Genomic DNA, 15,631 nt, shown 5'->3' on the forward strand with positions numbered 1-15,631 from the left:
AAATCTAAAGACACGTCGATGGAACAAGGAGGAGAAGCCTCAACGTTCACTTGCATGTTCCCCATGGAACAACAACAGCTCCTAAACCCTAACTTGCTGCTCAAGAAAAACCCCGAGAAGACGAAAAACCCCAAAACAAGGGGCCGGCAAAGGATAGAGATCAAGGAGATCAAGGAAGAGGCGAAACGCCAAGTCACGTTCTCCAAACGCAGACGCGGTTTGTTCAAGAAAGCCGCGGAGCTGAGCGTTCTCTGCGACACGAAAATCGCGATCATCACGTTTTCGCGCTGCGGCAGGATCTACACGTTCGGCGACGTCGAAACCCTAACCGAGAGGTATCTCCACGGGGAGAAGAAAATTGTCCCTGCGAGGCTCGGGGAATACTCCGGCGGCGGAGATGCTTACGTGGAGGCGGAGGAGCAGCGGTGGTGGGAGATGCCGGTGGAGAATGTGGCGGCGGAGGAGATGGAGGAGTACTTGGCTGCGATGACGGAGTTGAGAGAGAATGTCAGAGGAAGAATCTATCAGATGAGTTGTGATCGGGCGGTGGAGAATCCATCTGAGCAGAATCCGACGGTCGAGATCATTGAGTCGAAGCAGACGGTGGATGATCTAAGCTTGGAGTATCTGACGGCTGAGGATAATCGGGGCGACGGATTGTTTCTGCAGCAGTTTCTTGCTGAAAACATGATGTACACTGCTAATTAATAATTAGGTAATATAAATATAAATATTTAGATGGTTTTGAAATTATTATTAATTCCAAGGTTTAATGATATCCATTTTATGCTAATGGTGTTGTTTAATGGCAAAATATTGGATTAAAGCCTCGTTTGTTAGAAAGTTTTCTTATTTAATGTTTAAAAACCTCACTCATTAATCAACTTATGCAAAATTGATTGAAATTAGATAATTCAACTGGTGAATTGGGGATACAAAACGCATATTTTGTTCCGAATTCGAGCTTTAAATTGGAAAGGATAATGTAATTTCAATCACATGGTTCGATTAGTCGGGACCGAGGCGCAGAAGACCTAATTACCCTAAAAAAACTCATGCAAAATTACGCAATAATTTGAAGACTCGTGTCATTTCTAATCATGTATTAAAAGCTTAATAAGAATGATTATTAGTTTAAAACAAACGACAGGACAATTAGAGTAGTAAAAAATTAGACGTGGACTCCAAGATTAGTGAAAACAAAAGATCCAACATTAAATGCGGAATATTTGTGTCAAAAGAATAAGTGGTTTAAATTATTTCTTAAATATTCAAGAGAATAAAATATATATCAAGAAAGCAATTAAGAAGCTACTAGTATATATGATATTAATGCCTGAATACGGAAAACACGTCGAGAAAAAATGAATTTCAATCTATCGGGATTAATTAATGGTATTTATTTATGATGTAATTTAAATAATTTCAAATTCTACTACAGCTATTTAAAAATAATTTTTTTATGGAATAAAAGATTCTTAATTATATACAAACGGAATCGATCATGAAGATGAGGCAGCGATTGGTGGAATTGATAAGATTTTATTTTTTTAAACATCCATTTTAAAAAAAAAAAGTCAAAAATTTCCAGAATTTTAACAAAAGTCAACACAAAATAAATTCACAAAAGGCTGATTGAGTACAAAAGTCAATAAATAAAATTTCAAAGGATCACATACGAATTGACCAAATTTTATCTTTACCTTTGGGCAGAAGCACATATATTGTTCTTAAAGAATCGAAATTAAAATACGAATTGACAATTTGGACCGAAAACTATAATATTTCTTGGCCAAACTCCTCTTATTATTGCAACGTTGACCACATTGTCGCCTCACCCACCCAAACGAGACCATATGACAAGGAACAGAACTTGAGTTCAAGAAACAAAACCTTGTAAACAAAAACAAAACATTAACAAACGGACATATGACAGGGAACAGAACTTCAAGGCATTTTATTATTCAGTTTTCTGTTAGATCTCTGAAAAGGGTTGAGGGCTGAAATCTGCAGAGAGCATTTGCATTTAGTCACGGAACTCGTCCATGAAGCTCTGATGGAACTCAGTTATACGGCTCACGATCGCCGGGATCTTGTCCTCCTGCGGAAGTATCGTGCATCTGAAGTGCCATGTTCCCGGAACCTGTCCGAAACCAAACCAAACCAAACGGATCAAAAGCATCGATCTTGTCAGCTTTCGAGACGAACCCATGTCATAAAATGTCGAGGAGCATAAAGGGTTGGAAGTTTTTTTGTTTGTTTTTGCTATTACCTGTCCGAAGCCAGAACCAGGAACCACCACAACTCCAGTGGTGTTGAGAAGGCGTTTGCAGTAGAAAGCATCTGGTGCTGTCTTTGCAGCCTCTGCAGCTTTGATTGCCTTTTGAGGAAGGTTGATGCGTGGGAAGAGGTACATTGCTCCTTCTGCTCTGTTGCATGTTACTCCCTCCAGCTTGTTTAGTGCCTCTTCCAGTGTCTGCAATTGAGAAAAATCACATCAACACGAGGGTAATCAAACGATGAGATCACCAAGATATTTATATGATCTAAATTGCTAACAGAACGATAATCCGACCTTTGCCCGTCTCGCCAAAGATGAGAGAATGCCATCTCTCTCTGCCATGTATGACTCATAGGACTCGTCACCAACCTGACCAAGTAATAGAAGTGTCCAAGTTCAAGAATATGAACTGTGCTAGAGACCGAGCTCAAACTCAACTGAATCAGGTTTGGAAAGAATAAGACTCTTAGCTTTTACCGATGAACGTACCTTGGGTGGGCTCATGACAAGGCTAGCAAGAATCTGACCAGAGATGTTAGAACAAAGATTCACCGAGGCAACTTTGTATATCTGTTCTCTTACTTCAGGAGTAAACCCAGTAATCTCCATGTAACCCCCTCTTTTCCCACATTCTCCATAGTACCCTATCAAAAGTGTGAAAATTTCAACAAAATCCATAAACAAGAACTTCCAGTTTCCTTAAACTTGTTTATAAAAATGAGAAATATGATCTTATACCTTTGGAGACGGACTGGAATGAGACTAAGCAGATATCCTTCTCACCGTAACCCATAGAGCGGGCTACCTTCTTAAACGAATGGAATTCTTTGTCAGGAACATAAACATTTTCTTGATAAACCTCATCAGCTAAAAGAACCAAGCCCTCTTGCTTGCAGAAATTAACAATGTCACGCTGGTTATCTTCCGCCAGAACCTTCACAAGAATTTTTACAGGGCAACGGTTAGAGAAACAGTTCCGTTTATTACATCTTGAGCATGTTGATAAGATTGATCATCTAATCCTGAAGCTTAGTATACCTGTCCTGTCGGGTTACCAGGGTTTATGACAACCAAGGCTCTTACAGCAATGCCCTTTGACCTCGCATCCTCCACTTGCTTCTTAACTTCAGATACTTCCAAACCCCATCCGGTTGCTTCATCAAGATAGTATGGAACCTAACAGAAGACAACAATCAGAAGAAAGGAAGAGAAATGGGCAAGCTTTTTTTTTTAATATGTTGTAGAAGTCAAGACAAATTACTCAAACAGCAAATGAATGAGTATTAAAATCCCTTGCTCAGCTATGTCCATCAAAATTTCAATACCATTAGAAACAAATACCCGAAATAATATTTTCTCAATAGCATACCAAAGTTCCACCATGCAGGGCAATCGAAGCTGAGTACAACGGGTACTGTGGAATTGGGCAAAGAATTCCATCGTTCTCTGAACTTATTAGAAGTTGCATCATCATATGGACCTGGATACGCGGAAAAACAGAACAGAACCACTTATTATGACACGCTTTAAAATGTCTTGTCATAGAGAAAATGACCGTTCAATTATTATTACCGCTGGACTTGCACCATCTGTCAAGAAAATGTCATTTGGATCACAAGGGAAACCATCACGGGCTTCGATTCCAGCAGCAATAGTATCACGTAATCCCTTGACACCCTGACATGATGGAAAAAGAAATTTACTCAACCGACTGATGGAGTGATTCCAAGAGTTGCACCAACTCAAATATTATGGCTTTAACCTTTAACTAGTAAATAAGACCCTTATGACAAACCTGGCTGTGACTGTAAGCACCAGTTGCCCTTCCAGGAATTTGGTCAAGAATCTTCCATGCTCGACCTATTGCATCAGCGCTGATACAAGATCCATAGAGTCAATATATATACAAACTTTTATAACATACAATAGAAAGAACAACAAATACTATCAGTCAGTGGTTCAGAAATCAACATGGGAAACTGAAATGTAGGCAGGAGTCTGAATCAGTTTTTTATACCTGAACAAACCATGTGTTTGACTCTCGTCCAAAAGAGCCGGGTGGTCACACAAAGCAAGAACCTGAGCAAACAATGACAAAAAATTACCACTGGAAACAGATACATGGAATAAAATCCAAAAAAAAAAAGCTTACTAACCTCCCGGAAGTATGTGATAGGCTGCTGACCAAGAGATTGTGGATTCCCAATGTTGCAGTAGATTATCTGTGTAAGACAACAAAGATTGTGCATTTCATTCATGTAAATGATTATATACAAGGGAAGAGTAACATTAACCATATCCAGAAGTAGATTTTCAGATTGTGAAGCTAAGTAACTTTGATCTTCGAGTAAAGTCGATATACATTGCTTCTCAAAGCAGAAGATAGGATTTATCGTCCAAATACACAGAATAAAACACAAGATGTACCTCGTCAAATGGATAAGCATCCTTGTTGACCTTCAAATCTTCTTGCAACCTCTGCGAGATGGAATCACGATGCAAAACAGGTGAGAAAAGCATTATTCAATTTGAAAATGGCAAACAGACAGACCTCAAAGAGTCAAACTACAACACAATTTGACAGAATCAGTTGTGAGGTTTTGTTCTGAAATTCCAAACTATTGTTCCCATTTCAGAGAATCTGCAGAGAAGCCAACTGCGTTTTCCAGTGATCAAGGAATGTTATATTACCTGGGCAATGCTGACAATTTCTCCACGGACAGCATACTCACATTTGAGAACCTGAAACAGAGAAAGGAAACCTTGATGATACGCTAATGCCCAAAAGCAGAAGAATTTCAAGAACAAGAACAACTAGAAATGCCTTAGTGAGTCAAACATCTAGGAAATTCGTATCATCGAAAACTGTCCGAACTAGATAGATATAACAGATCAAAAGAAGGTAAAAATGAAGATGAACAGGCAAAATATGTCGCCGATGACTGAAAGACAAAACTCATCACAAATTAGACCAAACACAATGAGCTTTTCGATTGACTTTATAATGTTATGAGACATGCCATAGGGCAAAACCTAAGTGAAGAAACAGGCAGACCATGGGACAGTTCAGTGATGAAAGATCTGATAAACATAAGGGAAATAGACTAAATCCAGGTGCCATCTGAAAAAAAAAAGATATAATACAACAAATGGGGATAAAAGGTATCAAGCAATCATTTAATCATCACGAGCACTGAGTTCAGGTAAATCTAGAATCGATGAAACTGGAAGCATATATATATATATAAGAGAAAATCTTTTGATAATTATATAAAAAAAAGGGTTTAACCCGGAATTTCTCAATTCAAATGTAGATCAGGAATAAAGGAGCACAACAAACATAACACAAAGCAACATCAAGGGAGCAAACATTATCGATGAAAAGCCAAAAACTCAGATGTAGGAACAAAGATAACATGCAAATCGATGATTCACAACAGAAGAAAAATTTATAACCCAGCAGAGAAGTTTCCAAAAAACGAAGAGCAGAAAACACAAGCAAACTAAGAAGCTGCTAAAGCAAAACCCAGATCAATAACACAAACGAATAATAAATTTACCGAAGCTCATTATGAAAATCGATCTTCATCACCTGGGAACTAAAAAGAAAGAGGATTCATATACATATGACCCAAAAGAAAAGCAAACCCATGAATCAGGCAAACCCCAAATCAACAAAGAAAATGAATTTCCCAAAACCCATCGTCCAAAACAGAATCAAACAGCTACCCACGAAATCAATCAGCCATTAAACCTAAAGGGAAGCCGCAAATCACCTTGGGGTTGATGGATTGGACGGTGACGGGAAGGGAGGAAGAGGAATTGGAACCAGCCATGTCCGAAGCAGAGGAGAATAGACGCGAGGAAGAAACAGAACCAGAAGCCGAAGAAGAGGAAGGAAGGAACAGGGAGACGAAGCGGTGATTTCTGTGATGTTGACGGGTTCGGTCTGAGAGGCTTTTAGCTTGGCCAATCACGAATCTCCGCATCTGTGCTCTGATTTATACTACGTGGTGCTCAAGGCGAGAGAGATGATTTTCACCAGATTTTCACGAGGACACGAACGTTCCTTTTGTCCACTTTCCCCTGCACACAGATTTGGAATTTCTCCAAATTCTCCCTTGCCTGCCACGGCTATATATATCTGTCTTCCCATCTTTACTTTTCTTTTGCATTGAAAGATGGAAACTCTAAAACAAAAAGAGAGGAAAAACTCGGCATCTAAAAAAAACCCTAATAGTAAATCCCAAACTGACGTGTTCATGGTGCTAACGATGAAAATCTCTTATTGGTGGTAATGTGTAATTATTATTATATTTTATTTACCATATATGACAAAGGGGTATTGTTTTAGTACTAACCTCGAGTTTAACTAATGGGTTTGGACAAAACAACGTGCCTTTGTCCCCGAGTCGCGACAGAAAACAAAAGTCGAATAAATTAATCAATTATTGTTATTTAAATTTGCCCATTTTAATTAGCTTCGAGTTTTAACTAAACAGTGTACTCAATCCTATATAAACATGGGGACACAAAAAATATATATGTGCGTATATACGTATATATGTGTATGTGTGCGTGTGTGCTGATGTGTACAAAAAAAAAGAAAAATAAACTGGACAAAAAGATGAGGATCTGTGGGTGAATTGGGCCTTGAATAAAGCCCACCATTCATTTATTAGGCCATGCACTATAAGGCCCATATATAACGTTGGCCCATGGAGGTCGCCCTTTACAAGCCCGTTTAGGAAAAAAAAAAGGAATGAATTTTTTCTGATAATGCAAACCGGGTTAAACCAAACCGGTTCGAAATCAAACCCATGATTTCAACGCACCATTTGCACTGATATCAACCGAGTAGAGAAAGTAGCTCGCGTTTTACATCCCGATAGAATAAGTGAAGGGAATTTCTTATTCACAGAAGCCCTTGAAGATCCCTGTTCTTGTTATATCTACACATCGGTTTATTATTTTCTCACAGTTTGCATTTCACCTTTTCTTGTTGCATTCCAAACTTACAGAGATCTGCCAGTGAGCTTTGAGCCATTTCTGGGTCCAAATCCATAAGATCGAAACCCGGATTGTGTATCAGCAAAATCTTGAGATCATATCATATGTTTTCATTACATTACAGCTCCCCAGAACAAGTTTTGGTACCCTACTCTACAAAAAAATGCAGAAGATCTAAGAAGGGGAAAACAAATTAACACTGAATCTACGGTGTTCCTGCACTTGCGATCTGATGATTCCTACTGCCTCTGACATCTACCGGTGGATCGCTCCTGGTAAAAAAAATAAAATACGTATCTTGATGTCAGTTTACATCAAAAACTGGCCACATCTTCGTAGAAAAGACATGGAAACAGAATCTGGGACGTGGTAAAGATTGCAACTTTACTGTTTATTTTTTTTACTTGTTCTGTATAGGATTTGAGCCGCTCCTTGGAATCCTCCGGAAGCTATCTTCTTCGCCCACCAGAGGCTCGTCCTTCGTCTTCTTGTTCATCTGCAAATCTCTAACAGCTTCACGAGGAGGTGAACCCGGGGAAGAAGCTCTCGCCCTTGACAGGGGGCGACTCTCTGCTTGATGATTGCCACTCAAGAAAGCTACAAGTAGCAGAAGAATGGCTGCAATGGTCGATACAGATGCACACAGTCTCTTCATGGCTGAGTCCTTTTTTGGCTTCTTTCTTCACTGCTTTCAGTGTTTTGGAGCTCTTGGGGGTGTTCTGTCCTAAGCCTGCAACTGTGGAAATTTTGATAGAGATGAGAGAGAGAGAGAGAGAGAGAGAGAGAGAGTGCAAAAGCTTGTTGCTTTGTAAGAATATGTTCTGCTCTAAGACTTAGTTGTTGGGATCTGATCACGTGATCAAGTTTGACTGTTGTTATTCTATTTCGCTGTTTTATTTTATTTTTCCTTTTCCAAAATTCAATTTTTTAATTACACGCAATTCCTTTTGTTTAGTTTCTTTCTGAGTAGAAGGTGAGATATTTTATTTATCATAAATCCTTGTGCTTATTATATATAACATCATTCAAAGGTGTGGTAGGACATGTAAATACGTGTTCCTGAGATGCGATCACGTGATTAAGGCACGTGATTACTGTTTACTGTTAATTTTTTTGTTTTGCCCTCATTGGGAAACTCGAAAAGGGCAGAAACTGAGTTTTGTTATTTGTTTTTAAGTTTGGGTTTAAAGGCAAAACATTGGAAGTATTAGTTTGCATGTAAACAGCTGTTTTGTCTCTGCTTAATCATCATCTCCTCCCCAATTTTTTTTTTTCTTTTTCAATTTTTCAAAATTTAAAATTTTGAAAATTGTTTTTTATTCTGATTTTGTTGTAAGAACATGCATCTTCTCGGGGTTATAGATTTATTGTAGTTTTCGACGATTGTATCAACCGTTTGATGATTCAAATGTTATATAAGTTTATATAATTGTATTTGTAATTGTTATAATACCAAACCGGTCGGTTGAATTTGGAGATATCGGTTTGGGCAAAACCAACCCCAGCTTAGTCCATTTTCCTCTCTCTAGCTTTCTCTGTCGGTCTCTCTCTCTCTTTCGCTCTCTCTCTCTCTCTGACGAAAAAGTGAGGACAGATAATCGACGAGAAACCCCAGAGAGAGAATCACCCTCGAGAAATTTCGATTCAGGTGCTGAATTTTTGTCTCTGATTTTCCCAAATTTTCCTTGGATCTGGTGCAATTACTTTCGAATCTTTTTCTCCGCGTTCGTTTCGGCCTTCTCTGTGGGACCGAAGCTTGAATCGCAATTGTAGCCTTCATCTAACTGGGGATTTTACTTTGGTATGTGGGTTTCTTGTAAAGTTTATTGGGTCTATTTTAGATTTTGATCTATACGATTCGCTTCGATTCGAGCTGTATGAGTTGGTGTTTTTGCAAATTTGCTATATTGAACGGAATTTACGACTTGAGGTAGTACCTTTTAGGGTTCTTTAGAGAATTTCCTTCAAACGGGTCGGAGTTTGATCGTTGCTGATTCGAGTTGATTAGGTTGAATGTGTTTTTATCGAGTGGTTTGAGTGTTTCCTCGGCTTGTGATTTTTTGGGGATTATATTCCAAGGTTTCCTGATGATCAAATCATTGTTGATTCGAGTTCTACCTGAAATTCTCGGCATATGGCGTTTGGATATGGCGTTGATAGTATTACGTGTTTCACAGTCTAGACTGTCTAAAGCTTTGCATGAAATTCTCGGCATTTTGCTTATGGATGTTCAACTGCTTTCATTTGTTTGCATGTTCCATTTTCGTGTAACTTCAGCTACCTTGTTAAGTTGACAAGTTCACATCCGTAATTGGAAGATCATACACGTGTTGTTGTCTTCATCAGTTTCGCATACGTATGTTGTCGTCCCGTTTGATGGTTTTTGTCCTTGTCTGTTTGAAGTAAGTTTCTTTTACTGAGAATGGTTCCTTTTGACCGGTCTCATACGAGAGAGCTCGTATGTTTACCCTGTCTTTTAATAAGTTGGTGGGTTTTCCTTTTCCCTCTGTAATTTTGTCTTCAATATGTTGGTTTTGGTAATGGCTTTAACAGGACCTAGAGGTGGTCTGATCTGCAGCACTTCAATGGCAGAGAAAGTTTGTATTAAGCGTCTTCAGAAGGAATATAGAGCACTTTGCAAGGTCCTTTTTTCTTGTTCTATCTTCATTTTATTGAGCATGGATGAGATTCTCTATTTTTATCGTGGCAACATTGGGTCAACCTGTTTTCTCTAAGTTCCTAAAATACGATTACGTTTCTTTGTGCAACGTTTTATGGTTTTATATCTAGAGAATAATTTGTTATTTGTATAGTCTATTCGTTGCTCTTGAGTATATCTGACATTTGCTTGGGATGGGTCTGTAGGAACCAGTGTCCCATGTTGTTGCTCGTCCTTCCCAAAATGACATTCTTGAGTGGCGTAAGTATTTTACTGTCGTCTATTCTTTGTTGTCTTGTCCGCTCTATGCTTTCTAGGCACTCTGTTAGAAGATTTTGCTATGGTTCTATAGAAGTGCCAACATGAGGTATATATGATAAAACTGGTACAAGAGAACATGTATCCTTTCTGGGGGCTACAAGAAGTTAGGATTAACCAGTTTCAAAATTATTTTGATGGAATTATAATACCTGTATTTTAATATAGTTAAAGTTAAACTGGATTGTTTCTGAAAATCAGCTGAACCACTGGCTTTAATGTTACAGATTATGTATTGGAAGGTGGTGAAGGAACACCGTTTGCAGGTTTAAATCTTCTCTCATAGCTAACTTGTATGTTGCGGTCCTCTGTATCGCTAGGCAGTATCTAATTTCACTGCTCGCAATTGCCTTTGAAAGGTGGATTTTACTATGGAAAGATCAAATTCCCCCCAGAATACCCTTACAAGCCACCTGGAATTACGTATGTTCTTTACTTCCCAGATTTTGGTCTCTACATCGCTGTTTCCTTGATTTTAGCCCAGCTTCTGGTAAATCAATTGTTCTCTTGGCTGCAGAATGATCACACCAAATGGCCGGTTCATGACACAAAAGAAAATCTGCTTGTCTATGAGTGATTGTAAGTTGCATTCGGCATTTTGTAATCGATTGCTTCAACTTTCCTGTTATCTTGTCGTATATCTGATTGTTTTTCTCATGGGGTTTACAGTTCATCCAGAAAGCTGGAACCCGATGTGGTCTGTGTCAAGGTATAGATCTTTCTTCTAATGCACACTCATCTATCATTTAACTGCAATGTCACATTTTTCTCCGGTTTTAGGGTACTAAAGGTCTATGTACTCATGTTCGGCTGTTTCTCCTTTGTAAGTGCAGCATACTCACAGGACTTCTCTCATTCATGGTAAGCTCATTGTAGTTTCAGAGTTTCTCCTGCTTGAATGACCTCTCAATTTTTTCTCTTCGTTGACATTTTCCTAAAAGTTTTCTGTGGAAGTGTCTCGTTTTTGTTATGTTGTGTTCAATAAAGTTGCCATTTCGTATATATAGAAACAGTGTGTTTCTTTTTCTACTTGGCAGCTTCCTAGGTCAGGAAAGTGAATCCTTAGATCAACCTGTCTTCGAGAACTGGATGTTGCGTTTGTTTCTGTGATTGATCAGGCGATCTGAAAGTGACAGATCAATTATTCCATCATACCCTTTATTACATCGCTTGTATTAAAAACGACAATTTCCTTTGTGCAGATGGATAACAGTCCCACAACCGGAAGTGTGAACACTACTGCGGTCGAGAAGCAACGGTTGGCTAAATCATCTCTTGCGTTTAACTGTAAGAAGTAAGTTCAACCCCCCACCATAACAATTTCTAAAACCATGGGTTCTTCTAAGTTTAGGCTCTTTTTCATGATATCCATCTAAAAAAGATGATTAGAACACATTGGATGGACTCTTGGAAAGTTCTGCTACCTTTACTGAATGCATGTTGAGTTTTTAGACTTAACCATTCTTTGTCCTTTGAACAAACATTTGCTCATTGTAGCAAATCTTTCCTGCATTATGGGATGCATATATCTAAATACACTCCCAACAAAACTGGTTACGTTTTCTTCCGCGTTTTTCATTTCTGACAGCCCAACGTTCCGCAAACTATTCCCGGAGTTTGTAGAGAAGTACAACCAGCAGCAACTGGCCGAGCAGAGCACTTCCCAACAGATGCCAACGGAAGAATCGCCCGAAAAGGAAAACGCCAAACCCAAGTCAGAGAAACTTGTCGAGCCGACGACGGAGGGAGAGGTGAACGAGAGGAGGAGGAACAAGAGACAGTCCTTGCCGACATGGATAATACTATTGCTTGTTTCTGTTTTCGGGGTTGTAATGGCGCTTCCTCTGCTTCAACTCTGACTCTGCTCTCCAAAGAAGAACTCTTAGAGAGAATGTGGGTAGTCCTTGTCCGAATACTTCTTATCAATTGCCCAGGGTGTGCTTATTAAAGCAAATACTTGGTTTGATTTTTTGCATTTAACTCCATACATATATATATATATACATATATATATATATATATATATATATATATATTAGCTTACTGGGAATCACTTGTATAGAATGGGACTAGTTGTTGCTGTTGGGAAATTTAAATGTTCCTTGAAGCTTTCAACTTCTCTTTGAAGCAAAAAAACTAAAGTGATAAAATAACGTTTTTATATTAGTGAAATTTTATTTTATTTTACTTATTCTTGTGCACTAGTTTATACTTTCATATATTTATATGGAAGCTTGCATGTTTAGTGAAATTAATTTTATTTTTACTTATTTTTCTTCAATGAAATAAGAAAGAAGTGATTATGATGAGAATGTTGTGATGGATGGATATTCTAAAGTAAAATTAACGCATAGGGTAGAGTCTAAGCAAAGGAAAAAAAAGTGTTTTGTAAAGCAACAAAGTGAAAGAAAAATATATATATATATAAATGATGGACTTAGGCCAAATAAATACATATAATTAGGGGCCTTAATCACCGGCGAGACGTCGTTATCTCATTCCCCGACACCACCTTAATTTGTTTACTCACTCCCCTTTTGTATCCGTTGACCAATATGAACTCCATTCAAAAAGCCCCACAGTTCATTTGCCTGAAATTTTACATATAGTAAATGTCCATCTCTCACCAAAAACCATGGAAAGATCTAATGAACATACCAGAAACAGGAGAGAAGATTCTCAGCTCGATTTCTCTTTCTTGTTGGCTGTACATCTACATGAACCAGAGCTAACGAACGGGTTTCCTTTTCTTCTTCTTCTTCTGAATAGTTACTAGCAAAAGCAAGGCACTATGCAGATGCAAGTACTGAGGAAGTGAATCAGATCTGTGGCATGGATGCACACAGACCTTGGAAGACTTACCTGTTGTCTTGGTGGAAAGCTGAGAGAGAGAAGACAGTGGCGACCGAAGACATGGTGTCTGGTCCTATCTATGGAAGCCACAAGGAAGTGAAAGTGAGACTGAAGCGACAGGCTTCAAGCCATGCTTCGGCCGTCGTCTTTAACCTGAACAAGATGCTGAAAAGATCAGAAGATGAGATGCCATATATGTGCCTTGACCAATCAAACAGCCCTCCTCACCTCAGAAGCCATGGGCCTATTTACTTAGTGACATGAATGTAATACCAGTGATATATATATCATGGGCAAGACTCGGATGTTTCCCCATCACTTAATGTAAATTGTGTGTTTCCAGACCTGAAAGATGCAATGTAACAAGCAAATTCGAATCCTAGTAGAACACCATATTTGAGACACGAACTAGGCATAATCCAATGTGAAAAGAAGGCCTTGAATTTCTTTCTCTTGGGTACATATACGATACTTAAAGCCAAGACGAAAGCTTTCAAACATAACCCGAGTAAGAACCGAACCGAGACAACAGAAGAATTTGACAATCTTCAGGCAAGTCTCTTAACCAGCTTTATCTAATTACAAATCTTCAACCATCAGATGCAGATGCAGCAGTACTAGAGCTACTCCCACTGTTACAAACCACCCTTTTGTCTCTGCTCAAAAACCTCTTTAGAGACCTCAGCCTTGTTGTCATGGCAGATTTCGATTCTTCCTCCTCAACACAAAATCTCGTAGAGGATGATGAGGACGAGGACGGCATATTTTGGGTTATGTTTGCACTTGTTGGGGGATCATTAATCTCCACAACAACAGCTTCTTGAGCTCGAGAAGCAAAGTTGCCAATGCCATCTTCAAGAGGGGCAGCATTGTTGTTGCCGGTGCTAACCTGATCTAGACTGCCCCATACCAATATATTGGTGGGGAAATTTGGAGATTCTGGAGAAGGATTTAGAGCAGAGCTTGGATTTTGAGACTGAGAATCATGGTGATTATTGGTACTAGCAACAGCTGCATTGTCTGAAACCGGTTCAATTCGCTTGGAACTGTGCTCAGGTCCAAGAACCGAGTTTCTGCAAATCGGACAAGTTGAGTGAGACTGGAACCACATGTCAATACAATCGACATGAAAGCTGTGGCTGCACTTTGGAAGCAGCCTTGTTTTGTCGCCATTAACGAGCTCAGACAAGCAAACCGCGCATTCTAGACCGTCTTTGAAGCTTTCTTGTCTGAAATCAACAATGGGTAGTAAACTGAGTTCAGATGGGCCGAGACCGGTGTTTCGCAGGGTGTCTTGGCCCGGGACGAAGATGAAACGGCGGCGTTGTCGACGCAGATGAAACGGCGGCGTTGGCGACGCGTGACCAATGGCGGAGCCGGTGACTGCTGCTGTTGCTGTTGCTGCTGCTGCTGCTGCTGCTGCTGTTGTTGTTGGTCCACGCGCCACCAGTAAAGCTTGGCGTAGAGGTGGAGAAGAAGGACGAATAGAACCGCCATGAACAGGACAATGATAGCTGTAAGAACGATCTTGCTCGTGACCTCTTCGGTCGTTAAGTTACCAAACGGTGACCTGTGAGCAGATCCATCGTCGTCCATTGATGGCAATGGTTGTTCTCTCTCCTTATTCCTTAAATCGCACAAGATCAGAAGTCTCCGCCTTCTGTTGTGCTTATTTCGAGAAAATGAGAGGTGCCCAGATGAATTAATCCACCAATTCTGCAAATTAAGCAGGAATTTCTGAACAAGTAACCAGGAATCGAGCGAAAATAGATGCAAAGCACGGGGCTTCGACGCGGATCTTGTGAAATTAGGGTTTTGGGAGGAAGCAGGAGCAAAAGGGCCGAGGTGAAAGATAAAATCTTCTTATGGTGGGTACCCAGTTGAGAAAAGCTATAAGAAATGAAAAACTCAGATGAAGCTTTCAATGGGAAATCGATGGAAGAGCTGGAATTTGCGGAGACAGAGATCAAAGACGATGCTTTTCAATGTTCAGCTACAGGTTCCATAAACATTAGGGTTTTGGGGGAAGAGAGGAGAGATGTCGAAGGAAAGGAGGAGATAACTCTAGACGTCTTCTCTCTCTCTCTCGGCCGTGGCAGAGAGGGCTAGGAAGGAAGAGTGATAAGAGGCAAATGAGGGCGATGACATCGGCAACAATGGTCCCACATCGGCCATTGATATTGGGGTGGCGGAGCTACTTCATCCTACTCACTCTACTCGCATTATTCCTCTAATTGCACAATTTCATTTAATCATCTCGTCGTAATCATGCCTTTTTATTCCTATCAGAAAATTCTGAGATATCATATGGGTTCATAATCTGAAATCTGCATATGAAAAAGACTTTATATTTATTGTCCATGTGCCGAATTCAAAGGTTCAAAAGTGATTTTGGTACCACCTCCATTGGATATTATTTTTCTCAAAAATATCAAACTGAAAATTTATCCATCCTAACTTAATGCAGTCCATTACCCGCCTGTTTTTTTTTCTAACGGCGGCGGGGGCCG

General features: G+C 39.5%; 5 protein-coding genes across 6 annotated transcripts; 2 read left to right on the forward strand and 3 right to left on the reverse strand.

The window, feature by feature from the left end:
• Positions 1-18: 18 nt before the first annotated feature.
• Positions 19-708, forward strand: LOC104813297 (agamous-like MADS-box protein AGL61). The gene has a single exon (XM_010540864.1). The coding sequence runs from the start codon at positions 19-21 to the stop codon at positions 706-708; it is 690 nt and encodes a 229-aa protein (XP_010539166.1).
• A 1,055-nt stretch (positions 709-1,763) lies between these two features.
• LOC104812273 (alanine aminotransferase 2, mitochondrial) lies at positions 1,764-6,444 on the reverse strand. The gene is made up of 14 exons (XM_010539351.1): positions 6,058-6,444; positions 4,973-5,023; positions 4,709-4,759; positions 4,438-4,503; positions 4,299-4,360; positions 4,077-4,155; positions 3,854-3,958; positions 3,651-3,761; positions 3,320-3,457; positions 3,020-3,215; positions 2,771-2,925; positions 2,576-2,650; positions 2,273-2,476; positions 1,764-2,143 (listed from the first exon to the last, which is right to left on the reverse strand). Exons 1-14 carry the CDS (start codon positions 6,268-6,270, stop codon positions 2,027-2,029), a joined length of 1,623 nt encoding a protein of 540 aa, XP_010537653.1. The 5' UTR covers positions 6,271-6,444; the 3' UTR covers positions 1,764-2,026.
• Positions 6,445-7,267: 823 nt separating this feature from the next.
• Positions 7,268-8,091, reverse strand: LOC104812274. The gene is made up of 2 exons (XM_010539352.2): positions 7,696-8,091; positions 7,268-7,563 (listed from the first exon to the last, which is right to left on the reverse strand). The coding sequence occupies exons 1-2, from the start codon at positions 7,944-7,946 to the stop codon at positions 7,497-7,499; spliced, it is 318 nt and encodes a 105-aa protein (XP_010537654.1). The 5' UTR covers positions 7,947-8,091; the 3' UTR covers positions 7,268-7,496.
• A 717-nt stretch (positions 8,092-8,808) lies between these two features.
• Positions 8,809-12,248, forward strand: LOC104812276 (ubiquitin-conjugating enzyme E2 34-like). 2 transcript variants are annotated; one of them, XM_010539353.1, is made up of 10 exons: positions 8,809-8,939; positions 9,845-9,933; positions 10,157-10,211; positions 10,496-10,534; positions 10,628-10,691; positions 10,786-10,847; positions 10,938-10,977; positions 11,102-11,129; positions 11,471-11,562; positions 11,857-12,248. In XM_010539353.1, the coding sequence occupies exons 2-10, from the start codon at positions 9,877-9,879 to the stop codon at positions 12,125-12,127; spliced, it is 708 nt and encodes a 235-aa protein (XP_010537655.1). In that variant the 5' UTR covers positions 8,809-8,939; positions 9,845-9,876; the 3' UTR covers positions 12,128-12,248. The 2 variants fall into 2 exon arrangements, with proteins under 2 accessions (XP_010537655.1, XP_010537656.1); XM_010539354.2 differs by lacking the exon at positions 8,809-8,939 and adding an exon at positions 8,947-9,092 and having other exon boundaries at positions 11,857-12,127.
• A 1,282-nt stretch (positions 12,249-13,530) lies between these two features.
• LOC104812277 (RING-H2 finger protein ATL3-like) lies at positions 13,531-15,342 on the reverse strand. The gene is given in 2 exon segments (XM_010539355.2): positions 13,531-14,454; positions 14,457-15,342. Coding segments are annotated over 2 exon segments (1,005 nt in total). The 5' UTR covers positions 14,718-15,342; the 3' UTR covers positions 13,531-13,710.
• Positions 15,343-15,631: the final 289 nt, after the last annotated feature.

The sequence above is a fragment of the Tarenaya hassleriana genome, unplaced genomic scaffold, assembly GCF_000463585.1.
Source record: "Tarenaya hassleriana unplaced genomic scaffold, ASM46358v1 Cleome2, whole genome shotgun sequence".
In the NCBI taxonomy this organism is placed as follows: Eukaryota; Viridiplantae; Streptophyta; class Magnoliopsida; order Brassicales; family Cleomaceae; genus Tarenaya; species Tarenaya hassleriana.